The 20,864-nt window shown below is 46.4% G+C and overlaps 1 protein-coding gene across 1 annotated transcript; it reads left to right on the top strand.

The window, feature by feature from the left end:
- The first annotated feature begins 3,459 nt into the window (after positions 1 to 3,459).
- Positions 3,460 to 19,230, top strand: LOC141957055 (serum paraoxonase/arylesterase 2). The gene is made up of 9 exons (XM_074897997.1): positions 3,460 to 3,561; positions 7,604 to 7,674; positions 12,395 to 12,450; positions 13,376 to 13,541; positions 14,728 to 14,854; positions 15,642 to 15,842; positions 16,514 to 16,595; positions 17,120 to 17,248; positions 18,188 to 19,230. Exons 1-9 carry the CDS (start codon positions 3,488 to 3,490, stop codon positions 18,344 to 18,346), a joined length of 1,065 nt encoding a protein of 354 aa, XP_074754098.1. The 5' UTR covers positions 3,460 to 3,487; the 3' UTR covers positions 18,347 to 19,230.
- The last annotated feature ends 1,634 nt before the right edge of the window (positions 19,231 to 20,864 follow it).

The following is a 20,864-nucleotide window of genomic DNA, read 5'->3' as shown; positions in this document are numbered from 1 at the left end:
ACTTCCTCCACTCCCAGGCTTGGTACATAGCCCTCTACAGCTGATTGTGAGCACACACCCTCCACACCTGATTTCGTGCACACAACTCATTCTGCTTTTAGTCATTACATTACATGCCAGAAGGTCACTCCCAGGTCTCTCCTGAGTACCCCCAAAGGCAAAGATCTCAGGGGAATTTGTAACAGATAGAAGAGCAGCCATGTGTTTTCTAGCACTACCGCAGCTACGCAGCCAGCTGGTGGGGTGCTGGGGAGAGGAAGACGCAGAGGATGCTGACACTGCCACAGACAGACCCCAGGCTGGCTGGGATCATGCTGAGGAGGTAAGCTGCTGAGAAAACTGGGATCTTTCTTCAATCAAGGCTCACTTGATGAGCAGAGACTTCAAGGAATATTCACTCCATCTACCCTCAGGAGTCTACAGAGTAGAATTCTGCACTTGAATTAGTCACTGTAGACTCCTTTCAAATGAATGCAGAGAAGTAGATGCTCCTTAGGAGAGATTTCTTGATCTATTTTAGGCACCTTTCATACCTCAAAGTAACTGTTTTCCTGCCCTGACTATACAGGGTGACTAGGTGGCTTGACATCAGCGAAAAATGTGGTAAAAGCACAACTCCCTTCAAGGGAAGACAGGAAAGTACTTGAAAGATCTATTAAGAGCTACTAAATAGGTAAAGCTCATCATACTGAGCTGAAAATAATTAAGAGATGGGAAAGAGCCGCCCAGGGATACTAGAGGTGATTACGAACTGGCCAGAGAGCAAAGATTCCGGGATGTCACCAGAACAGGAGGTGACACGTGCTAAGGAGGCCCCACCATATAACGAGCTGCCGGATGAGGAGAAGCGATATGCCCTGTTCACTGATGGGTCTTGTCGCATTGTGGGAAAACATCGATGATGGAAGGCTGCTGTGTGGAGTCCCACATGACGGGTCACTGAAGCTGCTGAGGGACAGGGTGAATCGAGCCACTAAGCGGGAAAAGTGGCCAAGGCTCTACCTCTACACCGACTTGTGGGCAGTGGCCAATACCCTGTGGAAATGGTTGCAGCAATGGAAGCAGAACAACTGGCAACGTAGGGGTAAAACCGTCTGGGCTGCTGAAGTATGGCAGGATATTGCAACCTTGTTGTGAAGGTGCGCCATGTGGATGCCCATGTACCCAAGAGTCGGGCCACTGATGAACATCGACACAACCAGCAGGCAGACCAAGCTGCTAAGATCAGAGTGGCTCAGGTGGACTTGGACTGGCAGCACAAAGGTGAATCCTCGGGCCACCAAGGTAGAGATAGAACATATAGGTGGGCTCAAGATCGAGGGGTGGACCTCACTATTGACACCATTGCAGAGATCATCCACGGATGTGAGACATGTGCTGCAATCAAACATGCCAAGCGGGTGAAGCCCCAGAGAAATGGAGAGCAATGGCTGAAATATAGATATGGAGAGGCCTGGCAGATCGACTACATCACACTGCCACAGACCCGCCACAGGAAGCGCCACGTGCTCGCAGTGGTGGAAGTAACCACTGGATAGATGGAAGCTTACCCAGCGCCCCACGCCACCGCCCGGAACACCATCCTGGGCCTTGAGACCCAAGTCCTGTGGCGACACGGCACCGCAGAGAGAATTGAGTCAGACACTGGGACCCACTTCCGAAACAACCTCAGAAATGCCTGGGCAGAAGAACACGGCATCGAGTGGGTCTACCATATCCCCTACCACACACCAGCCTCTGGGAAGATCGAGAGCTGCAATGGACTGTTAAAAACCACATTGAAAGCACTGGGAGGTGGGACCTTCAAAGACTGGGGCATGCATCTAGCAAAGGCCACCTGGGTAGTCAGCACAAGAGGATCTGCCAGTCGAGCTGGCCCGGCTCAGTCAAAACCTCCACGTGCTGTAGATGGGGGATAAAGTCCCTGTGGTGCGCATGAGGAATCTATTGGAAAAAATGGTCTGGTTTAGTCCTGCACCAGGCAAAGGTAAAGGCAAACCCATCCACAGGATTGCTTTTGCCCAAGGACCTGGGTGTACCTGGTGGGTGATGCACGACAATGGAGAGGTCCGATGCATACCACAGGGGGACTTGATTCTGGGTGAGAACGTGCCGTGCCTTTGTAAATTGTGATTTTGTTATTGTTAACTGCTAAATGGCAGCTGGACATGACGCAGATGGTATAGAATAAAGGGGTGGATTATGTCCTGGTTCAGCTAGGATAGGGTTAAGTTTCCCTAGCAGAGAGGGGGAAGGGATCTCCAGGAGGGTTATTCATACCATGCTGGCGTCAGGGGGCACGGCAGCATGGGAACCTTTCTTTGGTGGCTTTGGTGGGGGGAGCATGCGAGCGAGCTGTCTGTAACCATTGCGGTATTTCTCTGTGTATCTTTTGCCTTGTTCACTGTTATTACTGTTGTTATCATTTCTACTGTTGTTGTTCAGATTGTTTATCACACTGTTGTATTAAATTTCTTCTTATTTCAACCTGGGGTTTGTGCCTCACTGCCAGCCCTACCAGCTGAGGGTGGGGGACGGACAACGGCAACGTCATCTCTGGTCCCGGCAGGGCTTAAAACAATCACAAGAGCTATTAAAAATCTGAGGGGAAAAGATATTTTAGAGTGCCTCCTCTTCCCCAGCATACTTTACTTTAGCTGTTACTAAGTGTGGAGCATCTGCTCAGCCTTGAGGTCAAGGGCAAGAAGATCAGAGAAGCACTTTATAGTGATTTCTCGGTCTTTCAGAAAAGTGCAAAGGAACGTGCGCTTTGCACGTGAGGCCATATGCTGTGCAGAAAAAGGAAAGATAACTGCTGAGGGAGGGCACCGACCTGCCAAGGCATGTTCCCCCCAAAAATCCAAAAGCACTGGGAGGCCAATGCTGCAGCTGATGGCAAAGCAGATTGTGGCATGGAGGAACGCCAGAGCCCCGAAGGTGGGTTCTGTTGCCCTTCACCTGCATAGAGAAGAAGGCTGTTGGTGGGAGTGTGGCAGTGAGAGCGAGCATCACTTTTGGAGGGGAAACTTTGCTATTAGTACACAAGTATTGGCATGTATGTCTCCGTATAGGGAGGGGTGTACCCGGAGCGGTTGTACTTTCTGCATCACGCAGTCTTCGCCCAACACACGTATTTTTATACACCACAGAGATTTGTTTATACGTGTCTGGAAGGTAGTCCACCTGCCTTTCAGAGGGGTGCTGTGTGTGCACGGACCCCGCGGGGGGCTCGGACCCCGGCTCCTTCTTTGCGCCTTCCCCCCTCGTTGCCCGGGGCGGGGGGTGGCCGGTCGGAGGCGCCTTCGCCGGGGGATCGCGCGTTTTCTGCCGCCGGCTCGGGCGGGCCGTGCCCCGGGGGCGGGGGTGCGGCCGCCGGAGGGTGCCCCGGGGGCGGCCCAGCCGGACCCGGCCCGGCCCAGCCCGGCCCGGCGCGGCGGGGCGGGACACGGCGGAGGCGGGCGCGGGGAGCGCGGAGCCGGGAGCGGCCATGGGGAAGCTGGCGGCCGTGGCTCTCGTCGGGATGGCGGCAGCCTTGGCGGCGGAGCGGCTGCTGGCCTTTCGGTGAGCCGCCCTGCCACGGCGGGCCGGCGGCGGGGGGCGCGGGGCCGGTACCGCGGCAGCCGGGGGGTACGGGGGAGCCCGGGCGGGATGGGCTGCGGGCTCTCGGAGCGGGGTGCCGGCGGGGCGGGCTGGGGCTGAGGCGAGCCCGCAGGTGGGGGGTGGCGGGTGCGCCCCCCGAGCGCCGGGCACCGCAGCTCCCACCTGGGGCGTCAGTGCGGGAGCAGCCGCCTTTGCGCGGTTGCGGCCAGAGGGGAAGGGTTAGTCAGCGTGGTCACCACCATCATCCTCACCATCATCGCTAGCACCATCTTTATCGGGGGAACTGGTTTTCTCTGAAGAAAAACTAGGCACTGGGAGCCCTCCTCACCCGCCGTCAGGCTTAAAGTAACCTCAGGAGCATCTGTCCAGTGCAGTAAGGGGGATGTGAAATCCTCCCCAGGAAGATGCTGGGGTCAAGGGGGGCCAAGGGAGAGGCTGTCGGGGGGCAGAGGGGCTGGTACCTCTGTTTTTGCAGAGGCTGCAGTTAACAGGGGTGTGCCAAACCCAGTATCTGCAAGTTTACAACTCCTGCCGACTGGCGGAACAGTAGTAAGTGGAAATCAGGTTGCCGGAAACTTACGTTATTTTCTGCCAAGCCGGCTTGTGAATAACAATACCCCCTGTGCACATGAGTTTTCTTCTGAAGGAGAACGGACTTCTGTGATCGTACGTTGGGACCTCACTCGCTGTGAGCTAAAATACCCAGCCATATCATGCTCCATATCATACACCTTATATCATGAGGTATGAATGTGTACACTGGTGTTGACAGCAGCTTCTGTCCTGAAAGCTAACTAAACTCGTAACCGGTTGATTCAGTCCAGAAAAGTGACGGTGAATTACTGTGTTGCAAGGCAGCTACATCACAATTTTGCTCACATCCACAAGGACTCCAGATGCCTGACTTCAAAGTTACGACATCCAGCTAATCGATCTTTGGGTAGATAGTAATTGCAGCTAATTACAGAAGGAGGGCTGCACTCCCTGGACCCAAGTACATTGCATAGATGCGTTTGCATCTTCCACTAAATCCACTGCAAGCGTTAGTGGTAACCACGGTGGTAACAGGACCCTGCTGCCCTGGTGTTGCACAAGCTGGGATGTGGAGCTGGAAAACACTCTTGGGCTTTAGTTGAATGAGCCATTTCAAAGCACTGTGAAGAGCAGGGAACCCCACATTCCCTCCAAATTGAATGAACAAATGCAATATGGGGAATCTGATAAAGCAGGGTCTCCCATTACAAACAGGATCTCTCCATCTCTGTAGCTCTAGTTTTTCCTGTGTGCTGTGTTTTCAGCAAACTACCACAGCAGCAGTCTTAAGAGGGTTGCAGAGTTTGGAAACGCATAACTCCAGATAACAAAGTACTCTAAAATCATTTAATGCAGCCTTGAGAGGAGAAACTGTGGGTAGTGTTAACTCTTGTCAGGCCTCTCTGTTATCCATCCCCCACCCAGAAGGCAGGAATTCAGCAAAGACTTTTTGCTGTTCCTCAGAGTTTGATATAATTGCGTCCAGATAGAACACAAAAATCCATGAAATGCTTAAAAGATAAGGCTTCAAGAATTATTACAACTCTCTTACAAACATAATTCTTAAATCGGGTTCGTTTATGCATCTGTTGTACTTTTGATAGCTACCAAATGGACTTGAACATGGTTTGTGCAGCAGAAAAGAGGTGAAATTCTTGTGTGTTACCAACTGAAATGACACCTGTTCCCTATTGGCATTTTAAATTGCTAATTCTTCTCTGAAGAAAGGTTTGAGCTAATTTGTAAAACTTGTATGTGAATTATACCGTGTTACTGTTTTCCTCAAAACAATATGTGTATGATACTATTGTTCGTATATATTTATATATATGCACACAACGTTATCATTTCATAAGACTCTGTACTGATACAGCACTCAGCTTGCATACTGTGTTCAAAACAGCAGCATGCTTCCAGAAAGATGCTGGCAGTTTGAAAAGAACTGTGAGCAAAAACAAAATTAAGAGGTGATATTCAGTCCTTTAAGGGGGGGGGGAAAAAAAAAAAAAAAGAAAAAAAAAAGAAATATCTGTGCCTGGTTAGGCTAGAGAAGAGGAAAATCGAAAGAGAGAATATGTAGTAGGTGAAGGAAAGGGAATGCCTGTGGTCTGTGTCCAATGGAGTGGGACAGCAGGTGAAGGACTGAAACTGGAAAGAGAGACCGAGTGGGAAAAGGTGCTGTGCGCTGGGGTTGCATCAAGTAGCAAATTGGTGAGTTTTTTTGAAATTGTGTCCCCCACAGTTTGCAGGTTCGCTGTGTTTTTCATACAGCCAGTTAGTTATCTAGGCCATCTGGCTTAGCAGCAAAGGCTGTCTGCGCTAGATAAACTGACACATTTTGGAAAAGCTTCTATATATGCTGCAGGCTTGGGACCAGTGTCCTTCTGAATTACTCTCATTCCAGCCCATGAAGTGTTTCCCTGGGAATGCTGTTGGGATACCATCATCCCTTGCTGGCTTCTGGCTGAGTTCTGGCTGTGCTTTTGGTGCTGGCTAACTTGAAGTCTGCCCAGGAAAAGCAGATCCAAGTAGGAAAGGGAAAATCCCTGAGCAGGCAGCAGTGCAAACTTTGTGCATGATTGCTCCGAGCCAGCCTTGGGGGCCCGATGGGTTTGGCTCTGCTGGGGGTCAAGGGGGGAGCCGATATCCCTCCTGTGCTGCTTGTGGGCTGAAAGCCAGCGTCATTCTCTGTCAGGACTCCTGAGCTGGGGAATAGGGCTTGGAAGACTTTAACCTGGCTCCTTTCCCATGCTGTCCTCTGACATTTTTACCCTTTTTCTTCTTTTTGTCTGGCCTTATGTCGGTGATGACCTGTGTCAATGATACACCACTGAAGCAATTTACGATTCATAAGTGATCCAAAAAAATGCAGGACTGACATACCGTATGGTGCTCAGCTGTATCGCGTATTTTTCATACCACAGACTGATACTGCTGTTTAGTTTATGTTTATGCCTAAAACTATAACATAAACATGGCTTGGTTTTATATGGGATCTTTGCATTCAGAATTTCCTGTGGCTGGAGCTAGTACAGCCTCAGCATGTGTGTATGATCGGCATGCAAAGGAGTAATTACCTTAGTTTAAATGCTTTCTCTTGGGAAAAAAAAAAAAAAAAAAAAAGAAAGGAAGAAATATTCTAGTATGCTAGCTTAACATTTTTGCATAGAAACACGGCATATTTTCTTATGGCATTGTGGGCCAGCATGGTCAAACACAGCAGTCCTGGCAGTGAGGTGTCTTTCATATAGATTTGTAGACAACTTGGAATGGAGGAATAGGAACTCATAAAGAACCTGTCTGTATCTGCTTGTCCGGTAAAACATGAGCCAGAGGTTGAATTTTGTGGGCATTCAAGAATGAAATAAGGACTGCTGCAGGATAATGCTCTGGGTGGGTACCAGGGGAGCAGAGGAAAGGACAGTGAAATTGCTGAAAATCATACTACCAAGTCCTACCTCTTGTTAGGAAATGGGTAGTCCTGCCTTGCAACAACGCTTCTGCTACCTTTGAATGTGGACTAAGAAACGAAGAGAGTGCTGGTGGCCTGGTCACCAAAAATAGCCAGTGGGTTGGGGTAGAAGGTCGCCCTCTCCTCATCTGAAGTGCTGGTCCTAACTGCAGGGTGCTACTATATTTAGGTGGCTGAAACCTGAAGAAAGTGTGGCTGTGTTATTTTATCATTTGAGCTGTGGTGGGTCATGAAAGCTTGTTCCCAAAGCTCATGAAAAAAGTCAAGTTCCTGAAGTTACTCGGTGTAGGAGAATCACTTAATCCCTGGATGTGTGTAACCATCGCAGTGATTTGGTGCAATTGCTGTTGTCAGTTCTGGGTTTTGCTTATTCGGTATTTTACAGCTGATTTGTTATTGTGATATGGCAGACAATAAAATTAAGATAAAGCTACGCGAGGAATGTTACCTGTTTTAAAACTGTCTGTGTGCTGTTAACCCTGCTCTTTCTTCTTGCAGGAACAGACTCAATGCTTCACGGGAAATAGCCCCAGTAACCCTCCCGAACTGCCGCCTCATTAAAGGGATCGGTACGTGCTCAAAATAACTGAGTGCATTGCTTTTGTTCAGCCTTACTTTGCAACTGCTTCTTAAAGCCAGCTTCCAAGCCTGATCTGGAAGACCAAGTGCTAATTTGACTTTCATTTGTAACTTGGATTTTGAGGTAGGGAGAAACTTCAGGAAGAAAATTATACTGAAAAACTAGCTAGTTTGGTATAATACTTTTTGCCTTCAGTATTTCTGAATGTTTCTGTTCCTTTTCTTGAAAATTACTACCTTGCAAACACTTCTCCTTTGCTGAGACACTTAGGAAATTATTTTGCTTTTAGATGAAGGTGTGCTGTCTCTTCAGGCAGGTACCAACGGGTGGCTGTCAGCTGGTGACATCTTGAAGACAGGACATGCTACAAGGGTGGAAGCTTGGGGAGAAGGCCACAGGCATGTGGTGAAGCAGGGGCCGCTACATGCCAGCCAGAATTGCCTGCCTTAGAGCCTCATTTTGCAGAGATTTAGGAGTTTAGGAGTGGGCTGGTACTGCCCCGTGCAAGCCGCTGACAGGAGCTCAGTGTGGTTGTGCAATTCAGCTGTGTGCTTTCAAAGAGCAAGGGGTCATATTTGTCATCTTAGTCTGGTTTGTGAAGAGGTTTAACACAGTGGCAGAAATGTTGACTTTGTACTTCGGGTCATGTGTTCAGCACACAGCAATATTTCTGTCATTTTTTCTCTCCCTTTAGGATAACCAGAGTATAAAATTAATAGTTTTAAAACTGAGCACTTTTTTGTGTCTCCTTTTTCCCCAAATGATAATTTTTAAACTTAACACAGGCTTAATGGCTGGAGGTTTTCTCCTGCTTAGTATTTCCAGAAATGTCTTGAATTCTCTTGAAATTTGCCTGGATTTTGCATGTGTAAAAAGTCATTGGATGAGCTTTAAGAGCTTTGCTTTTGAGCTTGCTGAGTCATTGTGTTGATTTCATAAATTTTGCTTCTTCTTTGTGTCAGGAATCAAACATCTTTGTAAAGTCAAATTACTGTCATGAATGAGTGTGTGTGGAGTTGATTTGCCCGAGGTTATGTGCAGAAGAAATTGCATTTGAAAAAAATTTCCAGGTCTTCTAGATTGAGCTGTGATTTACTCATACAAAATTGTGAATAATGCCTGTTTGATGCTGATTAATATAAAAATCATTTCTGAGTAATTCTTTTGAGCATATCACTGTTGCAATCTTTACAAGACTTTTTGCAACATGATTGCCCTGTTGACGAAAGAAGGAAAGCTGGAAATCGCAAATACAGTTGTATTTAATTTCTGAACAATATCTCATTTTTGGTGCCTGACATTTACATGGAGATTAGGTGAATTCTGAGAACCTGGCTCTGCTCAGAAGCAGCAGCAGATCAATTTACAGAGCTTCGTCTGTGCTTCTCACCGTGCTTCTGTAACACTGTCCCTTCACATGGAGCTCTGCACCTCGTCTTGGCTTCACTCTGCCGTTTGCTGCTCTTTAGAAAAATTAAAATGCCGAAACTTAACTCAGCAGGTCCAGTGTGGCAGGAATAGAAATAACAAGGGATCGGTGCAAATTTGAAAGTTGGTATGTTCCCCCAAGCATCTTCCAAAATTCATTTAATATGACTGGGTGGGTTGTATTACTCAGGGACCAAGAAGCCCTTATGTCTAGATGCTGCCTACACAGCACTATTCAAACCAGGGCTTTTGCTGTAACTCTGATCTGTAAGGGTGCTCCTGTGGGTCACTTTGTGTAAGAATCTTTCTACATGGACATCTTGGTCCTCCTAGGCATTCTTCCTTTAAGATGCTATGACAAAATTGAATAAACAGTCTTTATTTTAATATTTAAAATCGTGCTCCTGGCCTCTTAAGTGTAACACAGATAATGAGCTGGATCAGCTCTGAACAGAATTATCTTAAACTATTTATTCTATTATACATAGAAGAACAGGCACCTGGTATTGTAATTATGTTAAAACTGATGCATCCATCGCAGAGGAAGCAAATCCAGAGTAAATGCAAAAGTTCTCTAGTGGACCCTTTTCTTCCTGCACAATTTTTCTCCTTTGTGTCTCTCTGTCTTTTTTAAAAACCTCAATCTATTCTGTTTTTCAAATATTGTGCAGTGTAAGCACAGATGCAAACATTGAACAAATCAAGAAAAAACTACAGCTTATCCTAAACCTCACTCACAGATACGTAGAAAAGGCGAGAGGTGTAGCATAAACAGTATCTTCTGAATTACATGAGTGTCTAGGCATATCACTGGTTTATAATAAGCCAACCATATGTCCTGAACTAATTTCTAAAGTTCAAAAAGCTACTATAGTAATTGCTAGAAATACTTGCATCTTGGAACAATTAATGGGATATAGGCAAAATAGTCATTTGCTTTTGGACATGAAATACAGGTGGGTTTTTTTTGTTAGATGCACCTGTGGGGTACATCATATTAAGATAAAATAAAGAACAAAAAAAACCCAAACATTTCTAGGGTAGGCAGTAATTTTTCTTGGTATCTTTAATTATTTTTTTTTAAATGCTACTTGTTCCGATAATCGCATGGACAGGCTGGGCTTGGAGATACAGTTAAGCAATATAGTGGAGGCAACTGATACCTAATAAATCAGTTCCTAGCTCTCCTGTCCCATATGGTGCCTGCAATAAGAGTGCAGAGCCTTCCCAAAAAGGGGCCCCACAGGAGAGCCTGGGAGCTTCCCAGTGGCCGACTGTGTGTCTCCATCCCCTCTTCCCTCCCTCAGCAGTGCCAGCTCAGCAAGATTGTGCTGAATCAGCTCTTCTGACGGCACTCACTCTCTTCCACACATATCAGGACCTGGCTGAGAAGTGGCCAAAATGTGCTTTTCTGGGCAGTTTCTTTCAAAGTAGTTGGGTGCAGGGCTCTCGTTAACCTCCTTCCAACGGAAACTTGTAATTTTAAATTATCTGCTCCCACTTAGCCTGCTCATCTTTCTGCTTGGCAGCCTCACTAACTCAGTAGCGATAAATGATTATATCTCTGTTTATTCACTCACCAGCATGCTCTGCCAGTAAAAGATGTCTGTCCAGCTCACATCACCATGGTAATTGAGCTTCTCAGCGTTTATTTATGTTGTTTATTTATGTTGCAATCCTGGGAAGTGGGGAATCCTTGCTAACCCCATTTTATAAATGAACCCAGACTTGGAGAGACCAAGAGCTGGGGCAAAGAAAAGGAGCTTATTGCTTAAACCAGGGCATGATCTGAGCTGAAAAAATAGACAAATTCAGAATTTTAGTTGGAGATTGCAGGCTCTAAATGTCTCTGGGCATATTGGTGCAGATGTCTGCCTCAGCCCAGTCAAAATTCAGAACCAAAACTTAGGAGGTGGGATGATGGGCTGGCTCCCCCCAAAATGCATCTTCAGATTTTTCTCTTCAGAAGGCAGGGACACTCTGCTCATTAGTGTAATGGGGTGGAGCAGGGACTTGCTGAAGCTGCGGAGGAGCTGGCCCTGTCTCCTGTCCCTCTGGGAGAAGTCGTGCCACTGCATCTCCCCAGGGCTGGGCTGGGGAGGAACTTGCCTGGATGGGTGAATTTGGAGATCTGGTTCCTCCCCACGAGGGCCGTTTGGTGGCCTCAGGATACCTTACAGCCCATCTGAATTAGTGCCAGGATAAACAGGAGTTATGTAAAAGCAATCAATAAACCCAGCTTCACTTTGCAGGCTCTTCCTCGGGAGGAGGTGCCGAGGTGCCAGAGATGGGGTGAACCAAGCAGGGTCACACAGGTGGTCTATGGCCAAGTAGGAGGGGGTGCAGAGAGATGGGACAAGCTGTGTGGAAAGCCTTTGTACTGGTAGTTCTGTTAAAGAAAACCTGCAGAATAAACACTCCTGGGTGGGTTTAATCCAGCCATCATCTGGGAAGTGGCTTGTGGGAATGCTGTTTGAGGTGGTGATTTTGAGAAGAGAGGGGAGGCTTCTCTGGGGAGTGGTGAAAATGTGGGATAGCAGATGTGCTTCAGCATCAGACTAAAAGCTCTGTGGAGAGGGTTTGATCAAAGCCTAAACTTGCTCTGGTGTTCTTACTAAAGGGATTTTATTTTATTTATTTTATTTTATTTATTTTATTTTATTATTTTCCTAGCAGGTAAAAATATTACAGGAACTACAGGATCTGGCAATATTTGAAATGATTACTTGCAGTTAAAAGTGTGGTCTAACTATTGAAGCCTACTAGCTATAGTAGGTTCTCTGTCACTTGAGAGCTTTAACTAAACATTTGGCAATCCATTTTAGTGAAGTGTCCCAGCTCAACCAGGCGAATTAGTGTGCGCAGTTCCCAGAGCTGCCTTATGCAAGCCTGTGGGCTGAGTGATGGGTATGGTCCTGCCCTGAAAATCTCATGATCTGCGCTGGTTGCTTACTGCAGAACACTACCTTCAAAAGTGGGTGATTCATCCCACACTGCCATGGGGTGTACGGAGCTGGGCGGCAGACTGCTCCAACCACTGCCGGGGCACCCCTAAGACCCCAGAAAGAGGTGAACCCCACTACTATTTCCTAACCTGGTGTGCTGCTGCCTTCCGCTACCACTTTTAATGCGATGCGAACTTTCCCGCTGAATTTCATCGCTTGTGCAGTCATATCAGAAAGGGACATTCATGAGAGCTGGAATTGTGCTAACAAGGAGGGGGTTTTTGGTGGAAAATATTTAATGTCGTTTGAACAACCCTCGTTATGTCTGGCTTGCAGAAACTGGTTCAGAAGACATTGACATACTTCCCAATGGACTGGCTTTCATCAGCTCCGTAAGTGCCCGGGCCCCCTCCCCATTCAGGGGCTTGCCTGCTTCCTTATCTACAGAAGCCATAGGTGAAAACTTCAGGATGAACTCCTTTTTCTGCAAATCTGGCTGGCTGCATAGGAATGGCCCAGACTTGTGTCAGCTTAGCTGGCGTTTCCTTTTGCTTAAGTGCACTTCTTGACAATGAAGCGCTGGTGGTGGCTCTGACGCATGTATCCTACTGTGATGGGTTATCTGCCCACATAACCTTGAATTTCTTTCATGCTGCTTCCTTGAAGTGTTGAAATTTCAAACCTCTCCCTTGTTAAGAAGGTGTGTTAATTCCCTACCTGTAAAAAAGAAATCAAGTTTGGGGAGTTGATTTTGTTGTTCCTGATTTTTTTTTAGCCTTTAGGACATAGGCTTTCAAGCTTTTCTCTGTAATCAGGATGGCTGGAGCTTATTTCCTAAAACAGAAGGTGTTGTTTTCATCTTCATGCTCCAGGGGCACACAGGGAATGATAATGTTGCAAAATTCATGCCAGAAATCGTGAGCTATCGCATTGCTGCTGTTCCCCTTGGTTTTACTGCGTTGGATGTGGTCAGTGGTGCCATACTTCCAGTTTGTCCCCCAGCGTGCCTGTCAGCAGAGTGGTTTGACATACGGGGAGCCCCTACCCGGGTGGTGGCCGCAGCGGGTGGCAGTGGCGGTGCCTTGGGCACGGCTCCTCCTGCCCGCCCTGCAGCCTGCTCCCTCTGCGCTCCGATGGAGGGCTCGCCAGGGAGAGCAGAGCTGGTCCCTCTACCTCTGTTGTGGCACAGCAGGTTGAAGCAGAGGGACATCCTGATGTGTGCTTGTGAGCCTGAGCAAGGCTCCAGTGTTTTCAGCCCTGTGATACTTCTCTTTACCTTTTACCCAGGAATTATTTTCTTATGTTTTGATTTTATAGGGCTTGAAATATCCGGGAATAAAGAGCCTTGCACCAGACAAGCCAGGTGAAATATTTTTGATGGATTTAAATGAAGATGATCCCAGAGCAGTGGAACTGAGAATCAGCCGAGGGTTTGATCTGGCGTCATTCAACCCTCATGGAATCAGCACCTATGTAGACACATGTAAGGAGATCTTTAACTCGAGGTGGTGGCAAATCCCAGCTTAAAGAGCGCGAACAGAAATCCCTTTGCAGCCTTGCATTGCACCCCCAACAGCTTGTGCTTGCTGAGAGAGAAAAAGGGTTTTGGGCTTTTTATCTTTGTTGGGTTCTTTTCTAAATGTCAGCTGCTAAAGCAAACACCTTGGCACATAATCTCAGGCTGCCTGAGACAAAAAAATGTTCTATATATTTTCTTACAGATATATTGTCCTGTATTTTCATATAAGGAAGGAAAGCAGGGGAAAAGTCTGAGGAGTTGAAAACCACACAAAGTTTAATTTACCAGTTTACATCTGTCTTGCCCTGGGGTCAAGGCTTTTGAGGAGACACATGCTTCACCCACTAGTAGTGACCGGAATAGAGACTTCTGTGGCTAAACAGTAAATTATCAAATCTGTAAATTACCAGAATTTCTGCTATTGTGTGACCAAGCCATGTCCTCCTCTCCAAGACACATTTTCCTACAGCAGGCTCTGATTACTGATAAAATACCCTTTGTGCTCTCCTTCCTCTCTGTTTTGCTGTCCTTTCACTGGGGATTTTAGCAGGGAAATCAGTAGTCTGCAGTTATTAAGACAAAGAGAACCATTGCTGCAGCTTGACCTCCTTCCCCATACAGTCACCCTTTAAGGGAAGGTGTTGGAGAAATTGGTGATGGCTGATTCAGGGTCTCACCAGAAGGGCTGGACAGAAGGACTGCAGCCTTACACCAGAGTACAGGAGAAGGATGCTTCTTCATCTTTTTCAGGGTAAAGTAAAGTAAGTAAACCAAAGAGCCCAAACTGACTGGACTACAAAGCCTCCTTCCCAGCTGACTGTGGCTGCTTCATGCAACCAGTCACTATAGTGCATCAGATTGCAAAACCCAGTGGCTTGCATACAAGGCTGAATAAATAATTTCTTTCTTCCTTGGTAGAAATAACAAAAATGTAGTTTACACAGCAGTTCCTTGTAAAACAAGGGGGAGGAGTAGCTTGAGATTTGGATCCAGTTGCAGTGGCATCCTGCATTACTTTGGTACTTGTCCTTCCGCCTCTGAAGAGCTGTGAGACAAACCCACCCAACCCAAGTGCTCCGTACTAGAGGCTGTGGGTGCTAAGCCACGCACTGTTGCAGAGAATTCATCTGTTTCCATTTCTTTTTTTAAGATGGCACCGTGTACCTCTTTGTTGTGAACCATCCCCATCAGAAGAGCACAGTAGAATTGTTTAAATTTGTAGAAGCTGACAATTCTCTTGTACACCTGAAAACCATTCGACACGATCTTCTAACAAGGTATTGGAGCCAAATACCGTCTTTCCCCAGGAGAGCAGGCTGCTTTGGTAAAATCCAAAGTAGGATGATTTTGGTTTTAGGGTATTATTAATATGAGATATTTTCTCTTTAATCAGCTATCCTGTTTTTCTTATTGATTACTTCATATCTGTGTTATCAAAAACTGTGTTTCTCCAATCTCTTCTGTAAATGAGATTTTTAATAGTTGTAGCACTAAATCTGTCTTAAGCATCACTGTGATTGATACCAGTGAATTAGCTTAACATCCATTTCTCCTTCTGTCATGTAACCCACTCTCAGGTCATTGCAGATATGAATATTTAGATATTCTATTATTCTGAATTTTCTACACTGTAAAAATAAACATACTTCTTGATTTTTCTTTTTTTGTTGTTGCATACAAAATTTTCTTGGTCTGTCCTACTGCAAAATGACTGTAAGATGAACAGAGCCTGATAAAGTTGCCACAACTCCTGTTCTCCAGTTTCCAGTTGAATGTAATCAAAAGAGAGAAAAAATTCCATGGCCTTGTGGACAGGTAGCCAGATCTCCAGCTGATGCCACGTGGTCCTGTTCAGGTCTCAGCACTTCACAGTCCTTGCTCATATAAAAGAAGATAGAAGTAAAAAGGATCTAAATAACTCAATGTCTATCTGAAGCACCATCTGTAATTGCAGCCACTTCACGAGATGACTGTGCCCTGCCTGGATTCTGGGCAATCCTACAAAGTCCTTCATGCCTCTCATTTCATTCTTTTATTTATTTTTCTCCCTCTCAATTTTTTTAGTGTGAATGATATAGTAGCTATGGGACCAGACAGCTTCTACGCTACCAATGACCACTACTTCTCTGACTTCATCTTGATGTTCTTGGAGATGTTCTTGGGTTTAACTTGGTCAAATGTTGTTTACTACAGTCCAGAAGAAGTTAAAGAAGTAGCAGCTGGGTTTTATTCAGCCAATGGAATTAACATTTCACCTGACAGAAAGTAAGTTTCTCCTTGCCATAGATTTTGTTTGGTCACACAAAAGAATCCCAGAATCCCAATTTGTGTGCGTGGTACTTCTGTGTTCAAGTGTCTAAACTGGCTCGTATAAGGTACGGTGCTACTGGTAAACTATGTAAGCCATACGGAGGGTTTGTAGAGCAGAAGTCATGTGACTTGGTCTTATAACTAGATGCAATGTTTGCGGCTTTGCGTGGTACTTTATATGGAATAAGATCAAAGTTTGCTGCCTTTTTAATCAGCTGATGCAGAAGTTTGTGTGTATTGCTTGCAATACACAAGGATTAATGAGGCAGGATTTCTGCAAGAGGGGAATGCTCTACAGTCTTAAAGTCTGTATGATTGAATTAACCAGTCCTGTGGTGTAGACAGGTTATCTTAAATTAAGAAAAAAAAAGCTTATTTGTGGATCTTGCGATCCGAGGCCTGCTTCAGTGTTGTAATGGAAGAACGGGCACAGTGTGAAGCCACATTAGCATCTCAGCAGGTTGGCTTTAATTCAGTGCCCTGTGGCCTGCTTGCAATGTCTATTGCTGTGTGAGAACTGTGAGCTGACACTCCTTATGGGAAGAGCTGGGCTTGAACAGGAGGAACTGGCTGTTCTTGGTGTCTGCTTACTCATACGCATCGCTAAGAGGTGGTTTCTTTTGAAGGTACATCTACATTGCAGATGTATTTGATCATAATGTCCATGTTATGGAAAAACATGCTGATTGGAATTTAACTCATGTGAAGGTAAGGTGCTGCTGTTCCATAAAAAAGAGGCATATGTGAATTTTGGACAGATTAGTCTCCATGAATGCTTGAGATTTCTACCTGAGCATGTGTGAAGTTCTGGTCTGGGTGACTCCTGCTGTGGGCTTGCGGAGGTGCTGTGTGCCCCATTACAGAGCTTCAGGCCTTCTACCCTCACATCAGCAACCAGAGGGGGATCCTCGGGCTTACTGTAGAGCTGTAGTGGAAGTCTGACTCAGTCAGCGTGGGTCAGACCATGAAGCACTGAAGCAATCAACACAAGTGTAGCTGTGAATGAGCCCATGGGGGAAGCTTAGAGCACCAAATAGGCTTCTCACAGCACAGAGGAAGGGATGAAGCATACTGGGGGAAAAGAAAAACAGCACCAGGGGAGAAAATGTGTCTTAAAAAAACCAGTGTAATTTATATCAGTTGAGAGTCTTGAACAAGTCTATTGTTTGCTTCCAGGACTTCTGATAGCTTTAACTTTTCTCTTTGTCTTGCTTTTCCTTTGTGTTGGATAGACGCTGCAGCTGGACACTCTGGTCGATAACTTGTCTATTGACCCTTACACTGGAGACATCTGGATAGGATGTCATCCCAATGGGATGAAGCTGTTCTACGATGACCCTGAAAATCTGCCTGCCTCTGAGGTGCCTTTTGGGAGACGTCACTGGTCTCTTGGCTATGTCTGTGCCAGAAAATTGCTCTGTCCAAATAACCCTGTTATATCTTAATGTAGAGAAGCAGCTGGCCAGCCTCTGTGAAAGCAAAGACCAAGCAGGCTTCCAGCTTATAGCTTCTGCTCTCAAGTGGAAAGCCTGAACAGCATATACCCGCTAATTCAGATCCTTAGGAGACAGCTGAGTAATTTCCACCCAGTAGCTCAGTCATTCTGGACTCCTCCGGCTGCTTTCTGTACAGCTGTGGCCATGCAATCAGATTTTGATGAACTGTGTTAATTACTGAGCCAGCACCTCTCTGCCAAGCAAAAAAATAATTGATGGAGTTCAAAGCATGGCCAGAAACGTTAGCACTGGAGTGATTTATCTGTGCAAGTGCGTTTCATCAGTAGGTGACACTGTAATTCTTCTTTTCTTCAGAAATCAATGAGGTACTGGCATCAGCACACTCACGGCTGCAAGTGCAGGTGGCTGGTTGGTGACCATTTGATTTCAGCCTTGTCTGAAGCTCCCCATAAGACACTTTTCAAAATTACCATGTTCATTAGCAGTAGATTTATAATACTAGGCAGTTGTTTACTCTGTCTGGAAAAAGTGTGAAAATAAGATATTAAGTAACTCTTAGACTGGAAAAAACTGCACATTCCTAGTGCTGGGAATGACTGTCTTTCTTACTTACTGGAGGTGGAGTCTCTGTTGCACAACCACTTAGAAAAAATAATCAGTCTTCATGGACCATGCTTCACTGAAACAGAAATTGTGGCCTTATCACAGGAATCACATGGTTGCTGTTATTAACAGCTGATCAACCTAACTGATTTGTTTCAGTTAACATACTGATGTTCCCTCCATCTGTGGAGCATTTTCACCCGTGGCTGTTTCAGCAGATGTATCCCCCTCCTTTGGCAGGTCCTGCGCATCCAGAACATCCTCTCAGAGGAGCCTGGAGTGACACGCCTCTACGCTGACAATGGCTCTGTGCTGCAGGGAAGCTCGGTGGCATCCATCTACGAGGGAAAACTGCTCATTGGCACAGTCTTCCACAGAGCTCTCTACTGTGAGCTATAGCTTGTCGTGGGTTAGATCTGCTTCAGTGGAAAGGATTTAGTTCCATGGGAACTCACTTAGTTTCTGCTAGATTTTCTAACAAGACCGTTTCAATAAAGGTTAACTTGGGTCATGGAAATGTATTTTAGCCTTCCTTTCCAAAATGCTAGTTTTACACAACAGCCAAGGAAATGGAATTGAAGGTGAGAAATTAGTTTTGTGTAATGTGGAGGATCCCATGTCAGTAACAAAGTGTAACCTTGAAGTTCAAATTCAGATGACAAATGACTAAACTGTCAGACATTGAATTATCTGTTGCAACTGGATTTCTGTTGTTTTGTTGGTTTTTTTTTGTTTTTTTTTGTTTTTTTTTTCCCCAGGGAAAACTGACTTTCTAAATGAAAATTGCTAACTACCGGTGTGGTGTGCTTTCTTGTCACTGACTCCTGCACTTTCCCAGGGACTGCACTTAGGGGTCGTCTTGCTAACATTCCTGTTGGCTTTTCTTAATGCTTCCAAAATCACTGGAAGGAGAATAAATGTTATTTCAGTCTCATTTCTTCCCTCTTTTCCCTTTAAGCCATTGCCTAATATTACTTCAGTTTCATAAATTTGTCTTAATCTTACTGAGGAAAGAGGAGGGCATCACTTCGGAGTGGTTTCTTACTGAGTCTTCCAAAAGGAGTTAAAAAACCCCTTTTTTTTTCCTAAACAAGGGGAAACAACTCCCGAGCACCTTCAGTGAAAAGTGCATTAGCAATTCCTGTTGTCTGTCACAGCAAAGGGGGCATTTCTGTGTGCTTTGCCTCAGTGACTACCCCCAAGTGTTGGTTATGCACATTCTGTGTTTGATTTCTAGTCTGTACGGAGCTGATTCCCACTGTGCAGCAGGCACCCTCGTCACGTTTATCCAGCGGCAGTTACTGATAATGTGCACTGCTAAAAGACCTATCCAGGTTTCTATTGTCTGATGTTTTTAGAATAGTGTTAGTCAGCAGTCACTTGCAATAAACTGAATTGAGTGTCCTTTGAAGCTGGAAATCAGTTTTGTGCTTTCCAGTGTGCGCACCGAGACACCATCTGGCAGAAGCTCCTGTTTGAGCCACTGCTTGGTTCTCTGCCTGTGGAGCGAGCTCTTCCTTCATTAGTATAGGTGTCCTTACCCACAGAGAGGCTCCTGCTGCTCTTTTTGTCCTCTGAGTTCCCACCTCTGATCACCGCTCCAGTTTCGTGAGAGATGCTGACATACAGCTAAAGGCTCTGTTATCGGTGGCGGCTCACCAGACAGGGTTGCTGCTGTGCTGCCTGCACCTGCTTGCACTGGCACTTCTCAGCAGCTTGTCTGCCCCTCCAGTGGTGTCACCGGACAGACCATCCTGGGGTCCATCATCCCCTCTGCATCCTTTGGCTGATGCAGTAGTGTTTCCTTGCTGTTATTCTTCCACCGTCTGGGGAAAAAAGGCAGGCTGCTCACAAAATGTGAGCTTGTGAGGAGTAAGAGCCAGTCCCTGGGTGCTAATTGCTATTCTGGTTTTGGTGTTACCTCCTGCAATCTGCTTCATCATCAGCCATGGCCCCCTCTAATCTGGGGAGTACATGGAAGGTCCAGTACTTAGGAAACACGGTAGCACTTCTGCCTAGAGCAAATAACTCACTCTGTAGCAGCCTCAACACTGAGACAGGAGCCAGAGTATGTGCAGACCTTCATCTACCTTTGGGTTTAGCTGTCCTGGCTGAGAGGAGGCATTACTGTGGGCTAAGGTTTGGGTGAGCTGTGGGCCTGAACAGCAAATGTCTGCTGACGCCTCTTGGCTCCCACGCCTTTCCTTTCTAACTCAAGCCTAATGCCCTTCATCCACTGGTGTAAAGGAGTTACTGCTCCTTCTCCAAGGGAAAGGGACAGCTCAGAGCAAGGAGTTGGTGCCAGGGCTCTCGGCAGGGGCTGTGTTGCTGTACGGGAGAGACAGTACCATCCCCCTTCCTCTGCTCAGCTGCAGCAGGCTGTCAGTCTTGCCACATCGCCTCCTGTCCCCAGAGACCGTGTGTTCCACCCTGAGCACCTGCGCTGCCGCCAGCAAAGTGGCACAGACACTGGTGTAAGGCATGTCTTTGGGCACAAGGAGCTGTGCAAGGTTTAAGAACTGAGCCAGCAGCATGTTGGCTTGGTCGCTGTGCCCTTCCTGATGCTGGCAGCTTCCCACTGCTGCCATGCCAGAGGAGTCGTTCACCCCCCCCCCTAACAACAGTGGTTGGTGGTATTTGCGATGTTTTGCATACAAATAGCACATGCTGCAGGGGTCTAGTGATAGCTTAGAGGGGGAGACTTGAGCTCTAGGGTTAACCATGAGGCTAACTTGATCTTGTCTTGGGCATGGTCCTGCACCAGCAGGTCTGTGAACTGTGTTCATAGCTCCTCTCCAAAATGCCCACAGTTGATCTGGGGACTTGAGCACTGCCCAGGGTTTCCTGCGTGCCTGTGAAGGCTTCAGAGGCATATCTGTTTGGAACGCGTTTCAAGTCTTTTGCTAACCACGGCATG

Source organism: Athene noctua, chromosome 2 (genome assembly GCF_965140245.1).
Source record: "Athene noctua chromosome 2, bAthNoc1.hap1.1, whole genome shotgun sequence".
Classification (NCBI taxonomy): domain Eukaryota; kingdom Metazoa; phylum Chordata; class Aves; order Strigiformes; family Strigidae; genus Athene; species Athene noctua.
This window is presented reverse-complemented; position numbering and strand designations above follow the sequence as displayed.

Excerpts from the sequence above, each read along its gene's own strand:
- LOC141957055 (XM_074897997.1), top strand. The coding sequence starts at position 3,488 with ATGGGGAAGCTGGCGGCCGTGGCTCTCGTCGGGATGGCGGCAGCCTTG. Across the intron at positions 12,451-13,375 it reads GACTGGCTTTCATCAGCTCC|GGCTTGAAATATCCGGGAAT; the intron begins GTAAGTGCCCGG and ends TTGATTTTATAG. Across the intron at positions 13,542-14,727 it reads CAGCACCTATGTAGACACAT|ATGGCACCGTGTACCTCTTT; the intron begins GTAAGGAGATCT and ends TCTTTTTTTAAG.